Raw genomic sequence first — 25,153 nt, 5'->3', positions numbered from 1 at the left:
GTACCGGCTGCCACACAGCGCCTCGGAGCGTCACTTAACCACTGCTGGCCGTCGAGCCTTAAGGATCATCGCGGTGTTGTTCTCTTAAAACACGGTAGTCTCAGCGGTGGTCAAATTAGCTCTGTGTTTGCAGTGCTGTCAGCCTTCATCTGCGCTAATCGCAGAACATCAGGGGAACCGCCGCACAGCCTGCGGGCGGCTTGGAGCATCTCCAGAGGAGAGCCGGCGCGTCCCTGCACAGCCTGCTCGGTGCGAGGAGGCCGTTCCCCCCGTCCGTCGTCACCGCAGCATCAGCACGCCAGGACGATGGCGGCGGGGCTGCGCAGCCGTAGCGCTGATCTTTGCCCAGATGTGGCGGCACGCGGAGCCGGTCCGCAGCCCCAGCGGAGCGCAGAGCGGAGCGCTGCGGACATCACGGCGATGCCCGACGGATGGGCTGGGCGCCGTGACGGCAGTGGAGGCCGAATGCTTACAGGGAGATTTGCGGTTTGAGTCGGACCGTAAAAACGCAGCTGTCACTTTAATAGCAGAACCAGCCCTCCGAAATGCAGCGTTGCGCACCGAGCTAACGGAGTTAAGGCGGCTCGATATCTCCATCGTTTCTTGTCGGGGATGCCTTTACTCCATTTGAATTCCACGCGGAACCGCTTTGCAAAGCCAAACGCCGTTCGGTCACACCCGCCTTAGCCTCGTCACTGCCCGCCCCGTTCCTTACGGCCGCGCTCACCCCGCCGAAGCCCCGCCGCGGCTCAGTGCCGGGCCGCACATCCCGGGTCGCGCCCCGCCGGGCGGTGCCGATCCGCCCGCCGCCAGCAGAAGGAGGAGCGGCGGGCGGGCGGCGGCCGTACGCGGAGCCGGGGGCAGCGCGGCGGGGAGGGAGCGCCGCGAGCCGCGCCGGGCCCGAGTGGAGCGCCAACGCGGGAGGAGCGGAGCGCCATGGCGCAGCGGCAGCGCGGGGCGGAGGAGCCCGGGGCTGCCGGCACGCAGCTCGCGGCGAGCGGCGGCCCAGTGCAGATCTGCGTGGCCGCGGAGGAGGAAGACGAAGAGGAGGAAGGCGCGCCGTGCCCGGCGGCGCGGGGAGGCGGCAGCTGCAGCGAGGAGGACTCGGGGCGGTGCGGGCGCTCCAGGTGAGCCGGGCCGGGGCCGCCTCTCCCTGCGGGGCCGCGGCTGATGCAACGGCGGTGCGGGGCGCGGCCCGGAGCGGAGCGGGACTGGATGTGACGCTTCGCAGCTGCCCGTCGTTTCGCTGCCCCGAACCGAAAGGGTTGGAGTGGCTCGGTTTGGAGTTGTGGTGGTTGTTGTTCTCGCTATGCTTGGCAGAGCACCGTAAGGATGCTCTGCAGTAGAGTAGATCTGCCCCAGTAGATCTTTCTGGGGCTTTGGACCCGAGTTGCGCAGAGGTGAAATAACGACCGCCTTATAAGCTACTCTATGCCTCACTGTTTGATAACGCCAATAGTGCTCTCTGTGCTGAAGTGCTAAAATCAGCACAGCACGACCTGTGGCAGCGCACCGTGTGAGCATCCTTCCTTAGCAAGGTCTTCAGAACACACATCTTGCGTTTGAACGGTAGGAAATTCAGAGCTTGCTCTCGGAAAAGCAGTGTGTGTATAGATGCTCTCAGGTACAACATTGAGGCCAATTTGTATGAACTCATTAATAGAAGGATTTTTGTTATTTTTAATGATGCATAAGTTGACAAAATGAGGAGTAAGGCTGCTCCTGAAGAAGGACTGGTTCCACAGAGAGTGGTAATGACTTCAAAGCCTTCTCAGTTACCTGGTTTTGGAGTGCACACTCTGCTTTGCACTTACTAGGTGGTGTGAGTCCTGCTGGAAGTGGCTCAGAGCACTGTGACAAGAGCTGGCGTATAGATCATGTAGCAAATGAAAACTATTCTTCATGGTCAAGACACCACAGTTCTGGGGGAGCCCCATGCATATTCTGGGTGTTTGTTCCCCAGTCTCTTAGCTGCCAGGTACTTCAGAAAAATATACAGACTTTACAAATAGAAGTTGCTCCTCTGTAATATACAAAACATATGCATGACCAAATATAATTCTTGTCCAAATTAAATGTCTTTTGAATACAGCCAGACGTAGGAATCTGACCTTCAAAGATGGAAGATTTTTATGATGATATCAGTTCTGCAATCAAAACTGAGATTTAATGATTACTGCAGCTATCGGTCCTGCTAGCTTACATCATACCTACTGTTACCACTTGGTTCTGTTAACACATTTCCACTTATGTGCCTTGAGTGAGCATGCTGTTGGAACTTCAACTTCATGCAGTTTATTATATTGCTACATAGTGCTTATTAATGCAATACCATTGTTCTTCTCTAGATTCAGCAAAAGCGTGTCAAAATTATTCCATTTACATTAATATATTGTTTGTGAGTTTTGGTATTTTAGGCCCCAAATCTATGCAGATATGTAACTACTTTTTTCACAGTGTTGACTGACATTGATTCATAATCTAATCAACCTTCAGAGTTACATCCTCTAGAGTAGTACCACTTGGTCATCACTAGGAGTTAAAGTACAGCTAATTACAAATTTCTGCATTTGCAGGAAGAGGAACGCCCCATACAATACTTAGTGACAGCTACTATAAGAGCTCTAAAGATTTTGTGAAAGCTGAGCTGTCTGTCAAATACAGAAATGGTTTACAGTGACTGATATTTAATGTTTTAGATAGGTGAAATGAGATGTATCACCCTGACTCCATGTGTTAACACTTCAGTAAGAACAGAACTGATGCAGTCCATTTTTTTTTTCCAAGCATGATGCTGCATTTTCTTTCCATCTGAAGCTTCAAAATACCTGCAAATGTCTATACTAATAAAACCTGTAAAAGTTGTAAGCTTCATCCTGAACTCAAGGTAAGTTCTACTTAGCAAAGTGCGGATATGTTAAAGTGCTGACATACATGATTTCTTCTGCACATACTACTCACAACAGATAGTGAATGGAAAATGAGAGGTTGTGGGCTGAGAGAATAAAAAACAATCACTTTATCTTGTTTTCCTTCCTTCTCAAATCAGCAATGACTGTAGGCCACTGATGTTTATTTTACTTTCTTAATAACAACTTCATCTGCTATCCTCCACTTCCAATACCTTCCATAGACTGAATTTTGGGTTCTCTTGCTCTCACTCTTCTCACTCCTTGAAGCCTGACCTCCTTAAGTGGCTACAGAAATTCTGACAAAGAGATTTCTATGATTGTGTGACAGACTCCCTCTGCGTAGCTGTTGCCCAGGGGAAGAGCCATAAATAAATAGCTAGCTTCCAAAAGCCTGCAGTAACCAGTCACATCTGGGAGTGCTGTGTGTTCCTGTGCAGAATCCACTGACCAGAGCAGTGTGGGCTCTGCTGCCAACCCAAAGGCGTGGGCAGCCAGCACCACACAGCACGTCAGCCTGCAGTAGGACCAAGCTCTCCCGTTTGTCCCCACAAGAAATGGCTGCATGGAGAGCTGAGTCAGTAGCCTCCACCTGCCTACAGTTGCCCTCTGGGCACCCTAGTGTGAAGCCTGCTCCCTCTTGTTCAGTGATCTCACAAGCTCTACAAAAATCACTTTAAGAAAATTTTGAGAAAATGGCTCCTCCTTTTTATCACTGAGGTATATGGGAGACAGTATGAACAATAGCAATTACGTGATTTTTAAGGACTGGGGAACATAGTGGATTTTTTTTTTTTTTTTAGGAACTTTTGTGATGGTCCCACAGCAAAACTAGACAGCTAATAGCTTTCAAAAAAAAAACAAACAAACGGCTCTAGGACTGCCATTATAATTCTTATAACAACATCTGTGGCTGCAGCATGTGGGTGAGCTGCTTGCATCAGTGCTGGAAGACAGCTTAAAAGGTTGTTTGTATTCCAGCAACAAACATGTGGCTGTAATGGGATGTGGCAACAAGCTGGTCTCAGTTTCATGGATCCAATGTCTTTTTTCAGGACAGAATTCTCAGCAGCGCTCTACTTTGCAGATATGTAGATAGCAGCATGGGAGGGGGAGACAGGAAATTTGTGTGATCTCTTAAGCAGCCTGCCTGTATGTCTACAGCATACAGCTATTCCTGAGGGATACCACGTGAGCTGCTACCACAGCACAGTCCTTAATCTGACACCTACAGAGAGCTCCAATCCCTCAGTAAACTGCCAGTGAAGTTAGTCTGTCACTGTAGAATTGACCTGTAAAAAGTTCAGCGGTCCTGTCAGTCTGCATTACTCTCTGGATATTGGCTGCTGAACTGCATTCATAAAGCGAAAATGCTTGAGAAAAATATGGTTCCATCAGTTTAGAATATGAATTCCCTGTTATACTCATGAAGCACAGAAATGTTGACACCTTCATGCTGAAAAACCAAGTGCTGCCACAATGAAGACTAAGCTCCTGTGCACTTGTATTTCTTGTTTTGGTGTAAGATTTGAGCTGGCAGTGTTTTCAAGACACTAGTAAACATGTGTCATTGTTCCACGCTGAGATCAGCTTTTGGCATGAGCTCAGGAATTTGATTCGTTACGCTATCTGGAAAGCATCATCTGAGCCAGCCTGCTGCCTCAGATGGACAGGGCTCTACCTATTTAGATCCTAGATATAAAAGAAGCTGGAATAGACATTATGGGTATTCATTTTCACTTTGTTTTTTTGTTTCATTCTTTTACTCTATTAATATGAGATGGAGTCCTGCTAATCAAATTATCTGACTGTTTTTCAGTGGTGGGGAAAATGATGATGACTCAGACCAGAACTGGAAACCACCAGAAAATGACCTGATCCAGAAGTTGATAGCACAGATTGAATATTATTTCTCAGATGAGAATCTTGAGAAAGATGCCTTCCTTCTAAAACACGTGAGAAGAAATAAGATGGGCTATGTCAGTGTTAAACTCCTCACTTCTTTTAAGAAAGTAAGTTAACTTTTTAAAAGTAATTTGCTTTAAAAAACATAGGGAGGGATGAAAATAACTTCTATAGGCAGTTCTACAGTCTTCCTCTTCACCTGCCTCTCTGAGGCCTTGACTCAGTTTTAATGCAATGGTGATCGTTCTCATCTATGACATTAACTTCTGAACTCTGTTATGGTTGCCTGGAGAAATCATAGGCATTTTTACAGGACTACACTGTTGAATTCTGTTTCTGGAGGGAGTAGGGCATGGTGATTGTAACAATGGAAAAGATTCATTTCTAGATCAGCTACAAATGAGTAACTCAGTTATCCTAGTAAAGTTACTTTATTGTCTCTAAGAAGGGCCTTGGCAAAAGCATGAAGATCCCAAAACCAAACAGAAGTATTAGAGGTTATCAAGCAATTAAAGTAACTTTAAGTTGAGGCAGTTTTTATTCATAGTTCTTTGGTTGTTTTTGTTTCACATTAGAAACTCCCTTGTATGTGCATGTAACAGTTCTTAAATTACATTTTAAATACTTTGTCAGGATTGTAAATCTTCGCAGAGCTATTCATCACAGAAGCTAAGGCAATCTGAGTTCTTCAGACCACTTCAAACAGATTTCAGTGGTAACAGTTAAACTCTCAAAAACCTCTCTTTGGAAAGGCAGAAATTTTGTGAGAACTTTGTTAAAAAGGAGGGGGGGGAAAAAAAAAAAAGACTTTTGAGGGATGAAAAATGAGTTCTGTAAAAGTAATACACAGACAAAACCACCAAACAACATGCATTTTGGCCATGTTTAGACCTAGATGTGGAATCACTTCAGCAGGCTTTAAACTGAAGTAATGTTTTCCAGTCAGGTTTAGTATCAATTCCTATTTTAATAGGACACGAGCTTTCTAGAAGCTTGCTCATGCCCATTGCAGTGGGAAATCTACTTTTTTTGCTCAAGTCTGCTATGTGTAACTTAAATCTAGGTTTGGCTGTAGACTGGAGCCTGAATCTGCCTTGGATATTCACTGAATTGTTTGTGTGGGTTTGATCAGATGTGCTGCTTAAACTGTGTCTGTCTTCAAGGTGAAACACCTTACCCGTGACTGGAGAACCACGGCCCATGCATTGAAGTACTCAGACATGCTTGAGCTCAACGATGATAACAGAAAGGTTAGAAGAAATACACCAGTTCCAGTGTTTCCAAGTGAAAATCTCCCTACCAGGATGTTACTCGTGTATGATATCCACATGATTTCTGAACTGCAGGGTCTTAAACAAGAAAATGGGTGTATACAAGAAAAAGTAATGGAGTATCTCCTCAAAGCTTTTGTAACTTTTGGTGCAATTTCATCAGTTCGTATTCTCAAACCTGGTAGGGATCTGCCACCTGACATCAGGAGGTTCAGCAGTCGGTATACACAAATGGGAACACAAGAATGTGCAATTATAGAATTTGAAGAAGTAGATGCTGCTGTACAGGCTCATGAATTCATGTGTGCTGAAAAGAAAGAGATTGGCATGAAAGTTGTCCTAATTGGCATGAAACCTCCAAAGAAAAAGGTTCCTAAAGACAAGAACCGTGATGAAGATAGCAAGAGTCTTAAAAAGGTTAGATCCCTTAATAAGAGAGTTGAGGAACTTCAGTTTACTGGTGATGAATCATCAGCAAATAGCTCTTCTGAGCCAGAGAGTAATCCTACATCACCACTGTCAGGACGCAGAAGTACTGCAACAAGTACTACAAGTAAGTTGAGTCCCATCATTCACCCAAACAACCATCTGAGTCCTAACGTATCACCCAGATCAAGTCCTTGGAACAGTCCATCCTCTCTAAGAAAAGTGACCAAAAAATCTCCACTGGCTGAAGATGGCAAACTTAACCCAAGTACTAGTCCTGAAATTCCAAGAAAATGTATAGATTATTCTTCAGATAGCAGTATTACACCTTCTGGTAGTCCCTGGGTACAGAGAAGAAAAGCTCAAACTATAACACAAGAGAAGAGTCCGGTCAGTAGCCCCATGTTAGCTCGGAAAATACAAAATGCAGATGGTCTACCTGTAGGGGTGCTGCGGCTGCCTAGAGGTCCTGATGGCACTAAAGGATTCCACAGTGGCTGTGAAAGAAGGAAAGCTATGAAGAATGAATATATCCATCTTTAAAAAATAATTTCACAAGTCAGTCAAGTTCTTTTGTTCAAGCCTGGTGAAAGACTCTTGCTTAAGTGACTGAGTTGAGTCAGTATTTAATTTTTAAACATTTTATATTCATATGGAGACTTTATCATTTGTATATTTGTATTTTCACTTTGTAGAATCACAGAATAGTTAAGATTGGAAGGCATCGCTGGAGTTGTCCAGTGCACCTCTTCTGTTCAAACAGGGTCAGCTGCATCAGGTCACTGAGCACCATGGTTGGGTTCTGAGTATCTGCAAGCTCTCTGGGTAACCCATTCCAGTGTTCAAACACCCACACAATAAAATAAAAATTGTTTCCTTATGTTCAGATAGAATTTCCTGTGTTCAGTCCGTGCCCCTTTTCTTTTTACTAGATAACACTGAGGAGAGTCTGGCTACATCTTCATTCCTTCCCCTTGGATACTTAAATGCATTGATGAGATCTCCCTGAGCCTTTTCCAGTCTAAACAGCTTCATCTCTCTCATCCTCTCATATGAGAGATGCTCCAGTACTTTAACCATTTATGCACTTACCTTCTGCAGTTCTCTTATCTGCATTTTTTCTGTGTTCGCTTGAAATGCCTAAATATTGAAGCAGGCAAGTAAGATCATTAACACAATTACATTATTTGCAAACCTGAAAAGCAGTGTGTCAGTGTTCACTGTTCAGCAGTTGTATTTCAATAAGCTTGGTATGAATTCCTCCTAAATCCTAACAAACACAAGTTTTGAAGACCTTCTGGGTTTGTCTCTAACTCTGAGAAATGTGCTACGGTCAGCAGCTGCTCTCTGCTTACACATACCTCCCAAGTCACTTGTTTAATAGGACCAAAGTGCTTGTTTTCTTGTGATGTGAAGACTGAGCATTGAAGACTGTTTTATAAGTTTTATCTCATGTAATCAGATGGAAATAAACTAAATATTAACTCAGTCTAAATCTATTTCTTTCACTTCAAAAATAAGAAATTCTAGGAATATTTACTCAGAATTTACAGTGCATTCAGTAAAGTGCCCTCTCCCCCCTACTCTCATTTCAGTAAATAACTGCAGTAACACACTGCCAGAGACTGATCTACAGAAATCCACTAGTTCTGTGTATCATTGTTCAGCCACCCAAATGTATTTTCCTAATGTTTTCCTTTGACTTCACATAAATGGAATCCTCCAAGTTGACTCCTGACTTTGCTTATTGGCAGAAGCATTGTAAAATACACACATTATTTGTTATAAATATATATATTATACATACATATATATTATAAAAAGTTATGTTTTTGTTGTTGTTGTTTTTGTTTTCCTTCTGTTTGTTAAATCAACAGCATATCTGCAAGAATCTAAGGGACAGGTGAGTACACAGTCTTCAGATGAGTGATTCTCTAATTCTACATTATGTACAACTGCATCATCTCACTATGTATCCAGAACAGCCCTGTTTCATTAATAACCTGTTACTATGAACCTATGTAGCACCCATGTGTCATCATGTGCCAACCTGTTTTTATCAGGACTACAAATGATACAAGGCAATGTTTTGGAGACACCCAGAAATCAATTAAGTGGAAATACTGGAAAGTGTATATAATACCTCATAAAGTTAAAATTCTCAGAGGCACTGTATGTTTGCTTTAGAAAAAAAAGCTGGATACAGTAATGTTTACCAGGGCTGTTCTCTCTGAACGAGCACACAGATGTGTGACACTTAACATCTGAACATTAAAACTCAGACAATTCTGTGTAACACTTAACAGTTTGAAACTAGAATCCCAGACACTAATTACAAATCCTATTCTGTGTTTGAAGTTCTACACTCGACAGATACAGTGAACAAGGATGACAGCTGTAAAGTGAACTTCTAGTTGGCAGTTCTTTGCAAATAAACCAAATATCATTACAGAGGAGTTAGTAGGAAGCCATAACCTCAAAAATATTAGAAAACTTACAATAGTGTTATCTCACATAAGCGTAGGTCCATTTATCCAGGGATTAAGATATATCTAAATGTAACATGCCAGAGAGCTGGATAACCTGTCTTTAAACAGGTTTTCCTTAGAAAGAACCAAGTCAGACAAACAGCAGGCACCACAAGATAATGTAACCAGCAAATCTATTTGAACAGTAACTTCAGTAACTTAAGATACTGCCTCTGAACAAACAAGCACGTGGTTTTGAGAATTCTGGTGAGACTTCACTTAATTTTTCACCCATCTCTAAAAGGAATATTCTTGTTCTTGGAAAACATTCTGTGGAAACCTCATGTAACCACACTGACTCTTGAACAACTCTGATGCTCTCCCCTTACCCAACTCTCTCCTGGTGGGATTCCTTTTTGTGTTTTTGTGTGTGGCATTTCTAATTGCCACTTCACAGTAAGTGCCACTCCTGTATCTCCTGTCAGCATTGTACCTGGTGATCATTTTATCATTTCCACCAAACTTATATTAAAAAAACAAAACAGAAGTCATGTATAGCTTCTGTGTTGTATCCATACTCAGGATTTGTTGCAGAGCCCAGAGTGCTTCCTCATGTAATTAAGCAATACAAAAATCCTTTAGGTAGAAAATACCTTCCCTCGGGATACTTCCAACTCCCCAGGGATGTGCAATATAGAATATAACATAGCTGCTCACAGGTTTTGATGTCTCAGTATCCCAAATACATATGCAGATGTACATAGGTTCGTTCACAGCCTGAATGAATGAGCACCCTCTGCTGTCACAACAAACACGGTGCTGCTGGGAAGACAGAGGCTGCACAGCAACACATTTCTGTCCTATAAATCTCAAATGCACACACACATACACACACGATGGAGTTGCTTTAAAACATTAACGCTCAAAGTATTTTTATTGCTTTTTACAATAAACAGATAGAAATTAGAATGAGCATTTCAACAATTAGACCATTTCCTCCAAGCAGGTCACCACTTGCTAAGGCTTTCAAGATTCTAATCTTTGTCTAAATACTATCAGTACTGAGTGTCCCCATAGGCACTCCCAGTACACTGGAGAACCCACAGCAGGATTCAGTCATACAGGTATGCCAACAAAAGCAGATGCAGTATTCAAGTCCCTTGAGGCAAATAATTCCTTCTCCCTGAGGTTGTTTTCACATTCAATCAATTGCTTAAAACTTCTGTTTGAAAACAATACGAAGAAACAAAAATCCACAACCCATATCCACACAGCTGGGCATAATGCTGCCTACAGACAGCCTTTGAACCCTAACAATTGTACCTTTATTCTCAGTCTCCAATGTTTCTACTAAGATAGTGTATTCCATTCAAGTATTTTATTTGCTTATTAATGTTCTATCAAGTAGGGAGACACTGCATGATGATATATTTGAAACTTTAATCACTGATTTAGGGCCCTTTCCAACTATGAAAGGACATTCACTTTTGTCCTTGCTACCAAAGGATGCATGTCTGTCGTCTTTTTACAATGGCTTGATTTGTGGACCAGATTTATAAGCCTAATATCTGGAAAAGGCTAAAGCCAGGGATTTTTGTCTTAAAAAAAAAAAAAAAGAAAGAACAATTAAAAACAACTAATTAAGCTAATGTATCTAAGCTGTTTAGAGCAGTTGTTTGATTAAACAAACAGAGTCGGCTTCAGTTTACACCACTGTTCCCTTAGCTTTGATTTTACTACATTTGAAGCAAAGATATAGTTGATTGATTCATAGGAAAGATCCCACATCTGCGATCGAGTCAGATTAAATGTTTTTGCAACCAGTTCATATTCTTGAGACAGATCTGTTGCAAATACGCCTTTATCATCAGTCTGGAGTTAAATAAAAAGAAAAATAAAGTTTACATTAGTTAAATTAGTTGAAGGGTTTTGACTACACATTACAAAAAAGTTTTACTTTGATGTGTTTCACATTTTACTCCAGTTCTTCCATCTATTAAGTATCATTTCATCCTTACTTTGCCCTATTTTCACTTACAATTAATAAATTACTCAAACACAAGAAAACTTCTCAAACATAAATCATAACATATAACATAAATTACCCAGAAAATATCATTTCCTATGAACATAGCTGGAAAGATGGTCTGTTAAGCACATCAAATATACATGTATTTACATAGTTTGCATGCATGATCTCCACATTCCTTTTTTTCTCAGATTTGGGAACAAGATCAAATTCTGTATTCCTAAATCTGGAATGGAAGAAACTGTTTCACCCTCTGCATTTTGACAGTGTCAGCTCAAATAATTTCCACAGACTGAGGTACTGAAAGCAGCATCTTAAAAACATGATTGAAAGCAGTCTGAAGTTTGTCTATCTAAACGAAACAAGTTAGGATTATTGACGTGCTAATGAGATTTCCTATTTTTAACTTAGAGCCCTTGTGTCCCCTCAGAGAAGACTTCTAACTCTATCTTAAATTTAAGACACCATAGTACCTCTTTTTCTGCTGCTCTTTTTATTGGCATGCATGGGCAAACTTCTATCTGACATGACATCACTAGTTATCTAGACTCATCACAATTCAAAATCCCAGAAATAATCTGATTGTGACCTATTTTTGTAACTCAGTAATATATAATAAAATAAAGGACTGATGCTTGTTTGAATGTTAAGCATAATGCTTAAAAATACACATATGCTTGCACAAAGCTACAAATTCTAAGGGGTAAACCAGCAGGATGGTAGACGTAAAATCCTGCCATGTACTTGGCACCATCATAAGGTGGAGAGAGAATTCAAGAGAATCTGAGAAACCTTATTCAACACAATAAATTAGGATGTAAGCACAAGCTTAAAAACACAGTGATTCAACCCTTGCTTAAGTGAAATTCGTCAATATAAAAATATTTAAGAATGTAATTACATACTTTGCTGATTATATTTATCTACATAGGGAAAATGTTCTGCTTTCGATTTAAAAAGACTAATATTAAGCATTCCAATTTCTACTACAAACATTTATCTGATGGAATATTATGATTTGCTACAAGCAGATGATAGGCTGTAATGACAGAAACTGTTAGTACCTCAGCTCTAATTCATAGGAGGAGACATACTCCAAATACGACTCTAGTTTTGCCCTGTCTAAAAACCTGGTTAAAAAACTTACACAAAGCACGGCAGGGTGGCCAATGTTGTACCAGTATCCAAAATGGTGTTTGTCACAGGAAGGCACTGTCTGAGTTTTGATGTTTGATGTCATGCAAAGTTCTAAGGAAAAAAAAAAAGAATAAGATTAAAAGATGCTTTCCACACACTAATGGGCTTGCTTCCTTCTAAATGAAAATTGAAATTGTTATTGTTTTCTTAATGTTCAATGCTTCAAATATTTTGTAAGATCTTCTGATGAGCCCACAGTTGCCATTTTTTTTTCTTAACTACTTGCTGCATGTAAAACATAGGGACCTTGCAAAACACACACAAACACCACACAGCCTTTCACAATAAACAAGGATTATGATTTAATTTTGTTTTCATCAGGGATATCAATTGTTGTCTGCTGCCACAAATATGTAAAAAATACAAGTGCCACCAAAGACAAATCAGAGTTATTGAATCAGCAGTAAGCACGGTATTCTTAAGTTCAGAGATCACCAAGTGATTTCTTGTTTCCTTACCAATAGGTATATGATTCTGTCTAACAAGTGTCACTAATTCTTCTGAGCCAGTTGTTGCAGAGTTGAGAAATGTTCCATGTCCAATCCTGTCAGGAGGCAAGCCCAGGAGAATTTTCGTCTCCTCTTCTTGATTTGGAATCTAGGGAAGATGTATTTTACATTCCATTAAAGCAGCATAAAATAACATAATAAATGATCACAACTGACTCAAGTTCTATTTTCATAGCATATCTAATCAAAACAGTGTACATGAGGCTAAATATCTGCACTGCCTCTGATCTACACTATCTACACTAACCTCTGAAGAAAGCAATAAGGTACGACAATGATTGTCAAATTTGAATTATTAAACAAGGAAGCTATAATCTTAAAAAGATATGTAAAAGATAATCACTATTTGAAATTCTTAAGTGCTTTCAGTCAGAAGCATCAAATCAGCTTTGCATTCTTCAGTTTCAAAAGTACCCTGTCAAGGTGTCCTTCAACGTCTGTTATACACAGTTGTTAAAAAAAAAATGTGAGAGCCCCTAAACAAAGCAAAAACCCCAAATCAGATCACACAGTAATATGTTTTCAGATAAGTATGTGGGAATATGTTGCAAAAACCTCCTTAATGAAATAGAAAAGTATGAACAGTTGTACAACAACATCTATCATACTTAACTTCCTAAAGAAATAGAAGTATTTTCAGCATTCACCAGACTGTTCAGAGCAGATATCAGCCACCACTTCAACAGATCAAAAGAGGAGGTTCAACTCATTCTACTGAAATCAGCAGAACCAAAACAAAATTGAAATTTCACTCATGAAAACGTGCAACTTTTACTATACATGTTTTCTGACACTATTCCAGAAAAATAACAGTGGATCTCCTGGAATATTTCCAATTTTCAAATTCATGCCTGCCCTCCCTCTTGTCCCCTTTGCTAGGTATAACATGGTAAGAAACAATTCCACAGTTCTTACTCAGAACTGATTGATGAAGATTTACCTTTGTTTTCTTTGGTCACAATGCCCCAAAATATTACTGCTTTCTCATGAGAAGTTCAAAATCCACAGAAGCTACTGTAAGCTTCATGAAGGTTTTTATGAAATGGGAATTACGGAGGACTAAAACAATGAAAACTTTTTACCTCTGAAAGATGCAATGCCAGCTTCAGACCTGCTTTTTTTGCTTCTGAGAGGGGTTCAAAAAAATCTTGACCATGCCCTGCCTTGAAGATAGAAAAGCATCATCATTCTACATCTAGTTTTACTGGAATTCTCTAATTATATGATTAAGAAGTCTAGCAATATCAAAATACTTAGCTCCACTACAGTTACACTGGCTTACTTTTCTTTTGCCACTACTCCACTTTAGATTAAAGCACAGCAGACAACGTTCTGCTATACAGGTGCAATTTTGACAAATAAGTATACCTCAGTAGTTCAGGTGATGCCCAACACTGACCACTCACGCATCTTGATTTTGATACCCTTTCCATAACTATCACCTAGAGCTATTTCATTTCAATTCAACAGCTATCCTCAAATACTCTCACTTTCTTAATACTGAAAGACTATTTGGTGCAACTAATCGAAATTTATACTTGTGCAGACTTGCTATAGTATTTAGTTCACCTCAACCCAGCCAATCTACTAGGACAATTTAGTAAGAGACATTTCCCAGATAAACACTGCTTTCCAGCGACACTTCTTTCAGCATTATAATCTTTTGATTCTTTGTTAAGAGTGCCTTTCCCTTACAGCAACAGGGATTAACATGGTGTCAAAACTATGAGTAATTAATTTAAACAAGCAACAAACATAAGGCAAAATCTTAAAAGAACAAAGTATTTTTGGAACTGCCTTCTGCTAGGCAACATTAAATACTCATCTTCAAGGACAGATCAAAGCAAAACAAAAACTTACGTTTGGATCACCACTGAGGTCAAGTCCTACTACAACCCCATCAGTGGAAAGAAGGAATTCTTCAGCAAGTTTAACAGTCTGCTTAGCAACTGCTGGGCCATCTCTTCTATTTATTGCTATTAATAATCTTGGAGAGAAATGTACAAGCTCAGTAAAACAAGCCATAGTACCAGGAGACCAACAAATTTCACACCAACATAAACGGCACTTCACCTCCTTCATGGGTGACGACAGAGAGCATTTGCACAGCAAACTGTTCAAAGAATGAAGGTACTAAAGCACATAGGAACATCAACTGGATAAATACAATAGCTTGTGAAAAGCAGTAGCCATGGAGAGAGGGAGGGCAGGGAACAATATACTGCTCTTCTGCTGCCTGCAGTACCAGGAGAGCAACCTCTTGGAGAGGCAAACATGAAAAATAAGAAACCTTCAACTTTCACAAGCAAATCTAACAGGCTACTATTGAGAATCTTTTATACATGCACGTAGATTCATTGTCCATAAGCAACAACTGACACCTTCTAGAACTTTTCTGATCCTTTTAACTACCTCTCCTTTACTGCAGGCTGCTTGTAGAGCTAATCCAGCAAAAGCATCTGCAAAGAATGTAGGCTCTGAAAAAGAGTCTCTACTGCATTTCCTTCAGAACACTGCCTTTCCTGAAAATATTGCAGAAAACGAACAGATTTAAAGCAGAAAAGTTGCACCCAGTTTCATTCTCTATCAGTAAAAATGAAGATGAAAAATTAAATTTGCATATAAAATATCTTTCTATTCCATTACAAAGACGACTTTCTGTAAGAAAGATTTTATTAGTCAAACTACATGCTAATTAAAAATATATATCTATATTTTATCTGGTTTAGACAATTTTCTTTTCCATACTCTTTTGTAAACTTCTCCGCAAACCGTGATTGAGCATCAGAGCAAACAAAACCTTGAACAGAGGCACTCCATAGGCTCGTTTACCTTACATCTATATCCAAGCCTTCTTCTTTACACTGCTTTATACCCTCAAGTACAGTTTCAACATACATCCTTTTGGTCATACCTACAAACACACATTTGGAATCAACATATTTGAATTAATTTTATTACACTGTAGCCCCAGCTCTCTCATCTCATTGCTCATTTTGCACCTTTGATTTTTCTCCATCTTTTTCTAATTTACGTAGTACTAATGAGACTCCTCCTAAGCATCTCAGAGAAATAAAATAACATTATGAATCAGAATGTAGCAAAAACAATTTTCTTATGCCTTTCTATTAAGTAACATTAAAAAAGAGATGTAGTAATAAAAATACAATGTATCAGCTACTGAAAATATTAGCACTCTCAAATGTCCTACTAAAGTCAGTAAATCCAAATTCTTGGATAATGGAATTATAACCAACCAGCATCTTTTTTTTCCCTCAAAAATCTAACAGTAAACAGTAAAATGATAATTTTACATCACTACATTTTACTTTTATATTTAAAGTATATTTTAGTTGATCCAATTGAATTTAACTTGCCTTGTTATTAACACAGTCTTAACCGAGTTCTAAAGCACATCAGAGTTAAGAATTAACAACTAGGACAAACTATACCTGTGGAATTCTCTTCTCGAGGAGTGCTCCTTAATTCCAGATATTTGACACCATCATCAGCAAATTCTTTAACAACATCCTTAGTTATCTAGTTAAGAAATAGTGTATTCAACATCACTAAAATAATAGTTATAATGGCTTACACTCTCTTTTACAACTAAATGAGACCCAATTATCTTTTGATGGATCGTTTAGAAGTTTTCAGGACGGATGTGTTTCCAGCTCTCTGACCCTGGAAATACTCCCCATGGAAGTACCTTCATTTCCCATATAGATACTAGAAAGGGTTATGATAAACAAGCATTTCCCTGTCTAAATGAGAAAACTCCTCACCTGGTGCACTTACAAACCCTTTCACAGCTCCTGTATCTTTCTGTAATTTAACAGGCCACCTAAAAATCCTTTTAGATGAGGAAAAGAAGATACTACATCACTTTATTCTCCCTATAGTGATCACACAACCATTCTTCTTGATAATTTTGTAATCTGAGGCAAGCAAAAGACAATTGCAGTTCTGTAGCTTGAGTACATAAATGGGACAAGAAGCAACAAGAGACTAATAAATCGAAGCTTTGCTACTGATGAAGAGACATATTTTTAAGACACTACCAAGTCCAAGTATCTGAGTAGTAAGGACCACCATATTGGAACCTCGTTGCTTTAAGAACTATTAAATGGAAAAATTATTTTAATCCTCTAACTCAATGTGTTTTATGCTAGTAATTTGAAGGGACCTTTGTCAATACCATCGTTATTCAGAATTCAACCAACCTTGACTTTGCATGTCACTTGCCTGTTTGAAACTGTTTTAACCAGCTTACCAGTAAAATATCTTCAGTCCTTGTTGTAATCTGATAGATGATCTGAAACATCTGAAAACACCTAAAATAAAAAGTCAGAAAATAAACAATGAACAGTAAATTGAGCATCCATATAAAAACCTATACTGTGAAAACTTGTACTATGTTAATTAACCACCTTGTAGCTTAAAATGCACATTGGATTTTGTTCATAGGGCAACCAAGACCATCTTAAGGGCCACTTCTGATTTCAAAAGCTAGCACATTTGCATCAGAAATTATTAATGTCAATGTGAGATTTCCATTTTCTTTCCAAATATTTAAGAAATGACTTTATATACAATTAGAAAACAAAATCTAAAAGTTTTTACTAAGCTGAAATTTACATATGTTTCTGCAGTCAGTATACAAGGTCATAATTAAGTTTGCAATTAAAAGGTACATGGTAAATGTTGATCTCACGCATGTTTACTCACTCATCTAAGGTTCTTTTCTTTCCTTTGTCAATCACAGTCATCCCATTCTGGATCTGAAGGTATGGTTTCTGCGCCATAAGTTTCTTCATAGTAGAAGAACTGATACAGCCATTCAAATGAGCATGAAGTTCCTAGGAGGGTGGAAGTACATTGTGGATGTTTAAGATAGAAGGACAGCTTCTACATTTATTTTTGTATTACCACTCACATATCCTGCATTACTGTTTCACTCCAAGTTTGCCAATAACAATTATCTCTGTGTTTGGCCAACAATCTCTACCCATTAACAGCACACCAGGATTAATTGTGTTCCATTGCTAGTGACTGATTTCTGCCTTTCTCATGGCAACCTGACTTACGGGTGCAAACCCATGCCTCTCAACTCTGTTCCTCACTCCATCTTTGCTCTGTCTTATGGCCTCTTGGCTGCCGAGGTATGAAATAGTTCCCTAGAGCCCTCCAAACTCAATCAAAATACATGCGCACAAGCTTTGCTACACAGAACCCCCTGCCATTCCACTCTTTTCAGAGATAGATTTAGTGAAGTATTTCATAAAGTTGTTAATTGGAAAATACTGAAATCATAGCTTCTTCAAAAATTTGATTTTAATGTTATAACCTCTTACATTTCAGATTCCTAAAGCACTACATTTCCAGGCAGAGGAAAAGGGGTCTCATCACTTCAATCAGAGCACAACTCCAGCAGAACAGCAGGAGCTGCAGCTGCTCCCCACTTTGGGACATCAAGCCAGATGCATGCTTCATGGCCTTCCAAGCAAAACACAGAGTTCAAATGGACATTAAACTTAAATCTGGAAAGATGTATCTTATTGAAAAGGTGCATCAGCACATACGCAGTTTGGTTTTGCTGTGCAAACTGCGTGGTGAGTACGTGCTGCTGGCTGTTTTGGAAGCCCAGAACTGTAACACTGATAAGATGCAGCAGCATGCACCCAGAGATAGCACAGATGCACTAAAACACACCCTTCAGAACATGAAGCACATGTTATCGGGACAGACTTCAGGTCTTGAAGGTAGCTTCAGGGTAAACAGGGCAAAATAAAGAAAACAAAGGTCAAGCTCAACTGTTTTAAATGGAAGAACAGACTACAAAAGCTGCAAATAAAAGCAGAAGGCCAACATGCACAGCACCTCCCAGAGTATGGAACAGAATCAGAATCACAGAATCATTAATGTTAGAAAGATAACTAAAATCATCTAGTTCAACCATTAACCCATCTCCAGACCGTGTCCCTCAGTGCCACATCTACCCTTGTCTTGAACATCCCCCGCGATGATGACTATCACCTAACTGGGCAGCCTGTGCCAGTGCCTCACCACCCTTTCTGAGAAGAAATGTTTCCTAATATCCAATCTGAACCTCAGCTGGTGCAACTTAAGGCCACCACCTCTCATCCTATCACTGTTAACCTGGGAGAAGAGGCTGATCTCCACCTCACCACAACCTCCTCTTCTCCAGACTGAAAAATCCCAGTTACCACAGCTGCTCCCCGTAACATTTGTGTTCTGGAGCCTTCACAGCTTCATTACTGTTCCCTGGACACTCAGGGCCTCAATGTCTTTCATGCAGTGAGGGGCCCTATATATAGTGAGCGCAATATTCAAGATGCAGCCTCACCAGAGCTGCATACAGAGGGACGATCACCTCCAGCTCCTGCTAGCTGCACTGTCTCCAATACAAGCCAGGATACCATTGGCCTTCTTGGCCACCAGGGCACACTGCTGGCTCACGTTAAGCCGGCTGTCACCTAACACCTCCAGACCCTTTTCTGCCACACAGCTTCCCAGCCACTCTGCCAGCCTGCAGCAATGCACAGGGTTGCTGTGACCGAAGTGCAGGACCCAGCACTCGGTCTCGCTGAACACCATCCCGTTGGTCTCAGCACAGCGATCCAGCTTACCAAGACCGATCTGTAGGGCCTCCTACCTTCAGGCAGATCGACGCGTCCTCCCAACGCGGCGTCATCTGCAAACTTACCGAGGGTGCAACTCAATCCCCTCACTCGGACCATTAATCAAGTCCGTGGGACAAAACCCGTCCGCCCCGTGCCAGCCCCCGGCCCGCCGCCCCGCGGACAGGCAGGGCTCCGGCCCCTCTCGAGGCCGCGCACGCAGCCGCCGCCCGGAGCTGCTCACCACTTTGGGCAGCTCCCGGTAGAAGCGCCGCTCCCGCTCCGCCGCCATGACGGCGCCTTTGTGGCGGAGGGCGGGCTGGGGCGGGGCCATAGCGGCGCACCGCCCTGCAGGGCCCGCCGGGCGGAGAGTTCACAGAAAGCACAACCAGCGAGAAACTCAACTACCGCTCCGAGATCAAGTTTATTGAGTGAAACAACCGTCCGACCACCGCCCCTCGGAGCTCAAGCGGCTGGCTGACAGGAGGGGCAGCCGGGCTGCGGGCACACCGCGCTGCGCAGCCGAACGGCACCGCGGCCGCACCGCCACGCCTCCGGCTCGGAGGCCGGCTTGCAGGATGGCCAGCACAGAAAGAGGTATTTCCACTCGTACACAGGTCAAACCCAACCGAAACACAGGCATCCTGGAACTCAAAAGGTACTGCGGTTATTTTGCATTTAGCTTTGAGCCTCAGAGCAATCTAACTGTAGCCCCATTTCTAAGTAACCAGTCACGAAGCAAAAGCTAGAGATGAACGCAATGAAGATCAGCAAGTGTGGTGACCTCAGGCAAATAAATTAACCTCCCACAAGTATCGATGGAAAAAAAACATTACTGACATGTATTGGTAATCAACCTTTCTCAGAAAAACAGCACATCCATAAATGAAGGAAAATTAACTTCAGTTCAGTGATCCACCCTTTTGTTTTACCTTATTTAAAGGCAAACTAAGTACAGATACTGTACATTAAAATGTAACAACACAGAAAGAACGACTGTTCTTTATTCTATCTTAAGGGCTCAGACTCCTACACACTTCTATAGGGAGCCCTTTCCAAGCAATTACTCCTCTTGGAAACTACAACTACATTAAATATAAAGAGAGCCATCTGCAGGTCCCACGTAGCCCACGCCAATTAGCAGCACATCAATCAGTGTCCATATTCCAAGTCCACCAAAGCTGAAGAGTTTTCCCAGACCTTCCCTCCACTGGCCCAAATAGAAACGATCTGCTCCAAATCCACCAAGGGTGATGCTGTGAGAATAAAAACAATTCATTACCTCTGTGTCATTTTACAGTTACTTTTATAGCACCCAGAGACTCGACAATTTTTCATTCATGGCAAGCAATGAAAACAAAACTTCTCTACTTTTCTAACTTTGTAGAAGCTTGAAAATAGGCTGTAGAAACAGCACACTCATCCCTAGGCAAGAGCCAATTTCTTCAGCTGGTGGCAGGAACAACTCCTGCTGTGAAGGCAACTGTGTTACATTATGTCCTTAATCACAGTCTTATGTACTTGTCTTGGGGAATATAGATTCTTGCTACATAATTCATCATTTTTGAAGCTCTAAAACTTAATGAAAAACATCCAAAAAACCCACCAAAAGAACTCCCTGTACTTTCAAATCACTATTGCAGTTTTCTAATAGCTTAGCGTCAAAAGCTACCTAAATAGTTTATTTCAAAACTGCTAAGCAGCTTTCTACCCTAATAACTTTAAAATTTAAGAATCTTTCCTTTTAAAGCATTTCCAGCTATAACACTTGGAAAAGAAGCCTTAAAAAATGTAAACCATCTACACACTGATCAGTGATACCCATCAAATTCAGAAATAGCTGCATTCAAGAGGTTATTTGGATGATTTTCAGCCCTAATTGCTTTAAGCATATTATAAAGGGAGAGCAAACAATCTTAAGTCCGCAGAATTATTTCAGCATTCTCATCTGTTACTTCAGTACCTCATTACATTATTTCAGTAGCTCATCTGTCACCATACAGAATAAAGAAAGCATGTCCTCTCTACTGAGAGAATCACTCGAGGCTTCAGAATCTGGCATTTACTCTGAAGAAAGAACATTCAATGCAGAAGTAGGGTAAAGGTATTCTTTCAAGCTCTACTAAAGACAGCTAGTATAAAATCTTTAATCATCGTATGCGTCCAAGTTCTAAATTCTAAACCATTATAAAATACCCACTGCACTGAATAACGTGGAACAAAGATTTTATACATGATGCATTTACAATAATAAACATTTTAGCTGAAGTTCCGCTAATAGCTCGTGTACCTTAGTGCCAGGGCAGTAGACCACTTATAACCTCCAGTCCAGTTGCAGTAGAGCATCTTTGGAAAGACTCTGTTACCTGAATGTTAGAAAAGGTTTGAACCTTAATGCAACTGACAAAAAAAAAAAATAAAAATCACATAATAAGTAAGAAAATGACATATGAAGCCAAACTCACTGTATTCCTCTAACAAGGCACTAAAAGGGTTGGTACTGATTGAAACAAGAATTTTTGAGAAAATCTTACATTTTACAGTCCTCTGTAGACCACCAAACTTTGTCTTGCATCAGAAAACATGAACAGTAATTGAACAAACAAACAGGGAAAATTAAACTAGTTAGGTGACACCAGTGCGACTTTTTCCATTATCCTCTTGAGACATTTGAAATTGATTCTATTACTGTTGTGCAAAGTAGTTTAAGACATAAAAGTTTACAGAAAGAAAACAGACCAATTTTCCCTCACATGAAAGGTACACAACAGTCCTGAAAAACAATGTTTGCAGTTAGCCATCGCTTTTATAAACAAAAATTAAAACACAACTGTAAAAAAAAAATCCAATAGATTGATCAAGGTGCAGATTGTTACTGTAATCAACATAAACAATCACTGCACTGACTCAACATTAAAATGTCATTTAGAAAAAAGTCTTCACAAAATCCCTGGTACGGCACATTACCCAGACAATGGATGTGATCCCGCACTGTACAAGTGGCATTGTATCGCTGTCGTGGACAAGAAACCGTCATGCAGTTTGTAGAATTGGTGCACACGTAGTCAGTTGTTGGAAGCTGCCAGCAAAACTGGCACGTCATGTTAATTGTAAAGTTCTCCTGCTCATGGTTATTCTGATCCTAGAGAAGGACAGCATTACCACTTCATTAGCAATCAAGAAACGGTCAGCCTTTAGTATCAAACTACATCTCATAGATAGAAATGTTGGGCAAAATGTCAGTTGCTCTTTGGTACCTCTATACCCAGTAGAAAAACCAACATGATAAAACTGACAAAGGTATTAAAACACAGTTTTAGTACTACTGCTTCCTCTAATCCAAATGAGGCTGCTGCCAAATTGACTGCTCTTACTCATTTGGTTTCAGCCTCTGACAGACATTAGCCTCTCCATTCTCAAACTGGTTCAGTTCTCATTGGTCAGCACACCGATTAAACACAATCGATCAGTGGCCGACAACAAGATCCAATGCAAGAAAGGCAAGCAGAAAAGAGTAGGTCTGACCCTCTACCAACAGCCTGCAGTTCACTCAAAAGACTCATAACATGCCTATGATAACCTAACAAACTGCTTATGTAAGAAATTTTTTAAAAATACACAGATATTTTATGACAAGATGTCACAGTTTAATTAAATTACACAAAATTAATTTTAAAAGTAATAGGTTACTTACAACACAATGAACATGTGGTTTGACTCTGCAATCAAAAGTGGCTGGCTTCCCATATATGCAGGAATAATTTGTGTTACATATCATGCAGTCTGGTGGCAACCTACTGCAAAGTCCATTGCTTGGACATTTAGTCACATAAGCTGGAATTTCTGTACTTTCTGAAAGATGAAATATGTAAATGAAATTACAAAAAAAATTCAAATTTAAAAAGGCGATACAGCCCAAAGTGTGCATATTCAAATACATACATGTGCATTGATACCATATAAAGGACTTTCCTTAATTTGCAATGAACAGAATCTATACTACATGACACAGCAGAGCAAATTGCAAGGATCTTGAGAAGTTCTGCACAGGACAACACAGCCCAGCACAACAACACTCAGCATGGACTTGTTCACAGACATGTATTGTTCACGTGTTCAGAATCACCTCTTAATTTACTCCCCGTCTGAAACACCTCTGCGTACCCTCAGGGATATACAAAAGCAGCATTTACATTGCAATGGGAGCAGTTACAACTTCTTGCAGAACACTGAAGTCTCAAGAATTTCCACCATCCATCATAGGCATAAAGCACATGAACTACAATGCCAATTTAAGATTTTAGTGGAATGAGTTTTCTAATTGTATAACACAAATCATTTCTTATGGTTATTGAAGAGTAATTCTTGATATGATGCTCTACAACTTCTCAAGAAGAACAGAAAAGTTTCTAAGACAGAATTGAAGAGCTTTACTGGTAACCTCAATACTTGGAGGAGAAAACCCACAGGGCTAAAACACAGGGAACAGCAGCACACTGTACCTGCTGCCCTGAAGTAGGGAGTGTCTGTGCTCGTTGAAGTCAGGCTTTTTGCAAAGGTGGACTGTGGCTGTGAATGCTTTGTGGCCATCAAAGATCCTGCTGTGAGGGGAAAAGAAAAAAAAAAAAGGAGAAAGTGGTATTTTTAGAATAAAGTGCACCAGGAACGGTTTGATTTCAGCTCATTGGTTAAAAAAAAAAAAAAGTGCAATAATAATAAAAATATAAATCAGGTTTCCAATTTTATAAATAGTAAGATGTAAACATTAAGTATCAAAGACGAGCAGTAGAATTGATTTACACCTTTCAGACAAACCCCGCTGATGTTTCAGCTCAGCCTTGTTTTCTCACAGCTCATTTCCCGCCGCGCTTGCACCGCGCACTGCAGCCCCTCCTCACGCGGAGCTGCAGCACAGGGCCGCGCCCGGGCAACGGTGCCGCCCGGTGGGCGTCAGGGGGCACCGCTCCGCCGCCCACCCTCCGGGCCGCGTGTCTGAGGTCAGCCCCGCCAGCAGCCCCGGCCCCGCCCGACCACCCCGAGAGCGGCAGCCACCGCGCTGAGGCTCCGCCGGGCCCGCCCTGCCCGTCCCCACCATCCTCCCCAGCTCGGCCGGGGCACCGCGCTCACCGCGGCCGGAGAGAATGTAGAGCTGCGACACGAAGAGCACGACGCCGCAGAGCCGCCGCAGCCCCCTTAGCCCCGCCGGCTCCGCCATCTTGTCTGCCGCCGCCTCACGGCAGGCGCTGCCCGGAGAGGGGCGGAGCGCGCCCGCCCGCAGGCGGTGCTCGGGGCCGAACCCTGCAGAGCGGTTCTGCTTCCCTCCCGCCTTCCTCAGCGCCGCTGTCCTTCACATGCTTCTCCCTGCATTGAGTTGGAGCATATGCTGCAGGTCTCTAAAAACTGCCACCGCTACAGCACGGGTACAGGTGTTAAAGCCCGGTAATGGAAACGGTGGGAAGTTGATCTTAATCTACTGTCCCTCAGTGCTGGAGCCCGAATACATCACGGGTCATGGAAGGCAAATGTAGCCCACACAAAACAACTTTTACAGACAAGAATATATTGTTAAAAATAGAAAAAAGTTACCCCACGCATCTAACATGAATTCTGTAAAGCTGAACAGAAAGCTTTCCTCATCCTCCTTCCTACAATTTGCTTTTCTTTTTTCTGTCAGTGGCAATTGGTAAAAGCTGGTTCACAAGCCTCAAATAGCACAGCACAAAGCACGGGGCCATGGAACACAGGCTGCAGGCAGGGGGAAGCACAGGCGTGCTTGTAATAACATCTGTTATTCTTCC

The 25,153-nt window shown here is 41.3% G+C and overlaps 4 protein-coding genes across 6 annotated transcripts in view; 1 reads left to right on the top strand and 3 right to left on the bottom strand.

The window, feature by feature from the left end:
• The window catches only part of LRRC49 (leucine rich repeat containing 49), a 41,954-nt gene extending 41,375 nt beyond the window's left edge, over positions 1-579 (bottom strand). The window contains exon 1 of the mRNA XM_085233991.1: positions 40-579. Coding sequence (XP_085090117.1) covers positions 40-69 — 30 coding nt within the window. The 5' untranslated portion in view covers positions 70-579. The remainder of the gene's footprint in view (positions 1-39) is intronic.
• Positions 307-10,615, top strand: LOC100543531 (La ribonucleoprotein 6, translational regulator). The gene is given in 6 exon segments (XM_085234193.1): positions 307-486; positions 579-1,127; positions 2,788-2,841; positions 2,844-2,887; positions 4,729-4,921; positions 5,978-10,615. Coding segments are annotated over 6 exon segments (2,097 nt in total). The 3' UTR covers positions 7,055-10,615.
• On the bottom strand, positions 9,882-19,690 carry MAPDA (N6-Methyl-AMP deaminase). 2 transcript variants are annotated; one of them, XM_085233993.1, is made up of 10 exons: positions 19,600-19,690; positions 17,443-17,573; positions 16,988-17,048; positions 16,167-16,254; positions 15,547-15,628; positions 14,575-14,701; positions 13,797-13,877; positions 12,664-12,802; positions 12,156-12,256; positions 9,882-10,851 (listed from the first exon to the last, which is right to left on the bottom strand). In XM_085233993.1, the coding sequence occupies exons 1-10, from the start codon at positions 19,687-19,689 to the stop codon at positions 10,660-10,662; spliced, it is 1,092 nt and encodes a 363-aa protein (XP_085090119.1). In that variant the 5' UTR covers position 19,690; the 3' UTR covers positions 9,882-10,659. The 2 variants fall into 2 exon arrangements, with proteins under 2 accessions (XP_085090119.1, XP_010715588.1); XM_010717286.4 differs by lacking the exon at positions 19,600-19,690 and adding an exon at positions 19,391-19,581.
• Positions 19,691-19,760: 70 nt separating this feature from the next.
• On the bottom strand, positions 19,761-24,649 carry TM2D3 (TM2 domain containing 3). Of its 2 annotated transcripts, none has more exons than XM_085233997.1 (6): positions 24,483-24,649; positions 23,858-23,953; positions 23,050-23,207; positions 22,323-22,497; positions 21,646-21,721; positions 19,761-20,611 (listed from the first exon to the last, which is right to left on the bottom strand). In XM_085233997.1, the coding sequence occupies exons 1-6, from the start codon at positions 24,568-24,570 to the stop codon at positions 20,446-20,448; spliced, it is 759 nt and encodes a 252-aa protein (XP_085090123.1). In that variant the 5' UTR covers positions 24,571-24,649; the 3' UTR covers positions 19,761-20,445. The 2 variants fall into 2 exon arrangements, with proteins under 2 accessions (XP_085090123.1, XP_085090120.1); XM_085233994.1 differs by having other exon boundaries at positions 23,858-23,956; positions 24,483-24,646.
• Between the last annotated feature and the right edge of the window lie 504 nt (positions 24,650-25,153).

This window comes from Meleagris gallopavo, chromosome 12, assembly GCF_905368555.1.
Source record: "Meleagris gallopavo chromosome 12, MGAL_WU_HG_1.1, whole genome shotgun sequence".
Taxonomy (NCBI): Eukaryota; Metazoa; Chordata; class Aves; order Galliformes; family Phasianidae; genus Meleagris; species Meleagris gallopavo.
The sequence above is the reverse complement of the archived record's forward strand: the minus strand, read 5'-3'. Positions and strand labels throughout refer to the sequence as shown.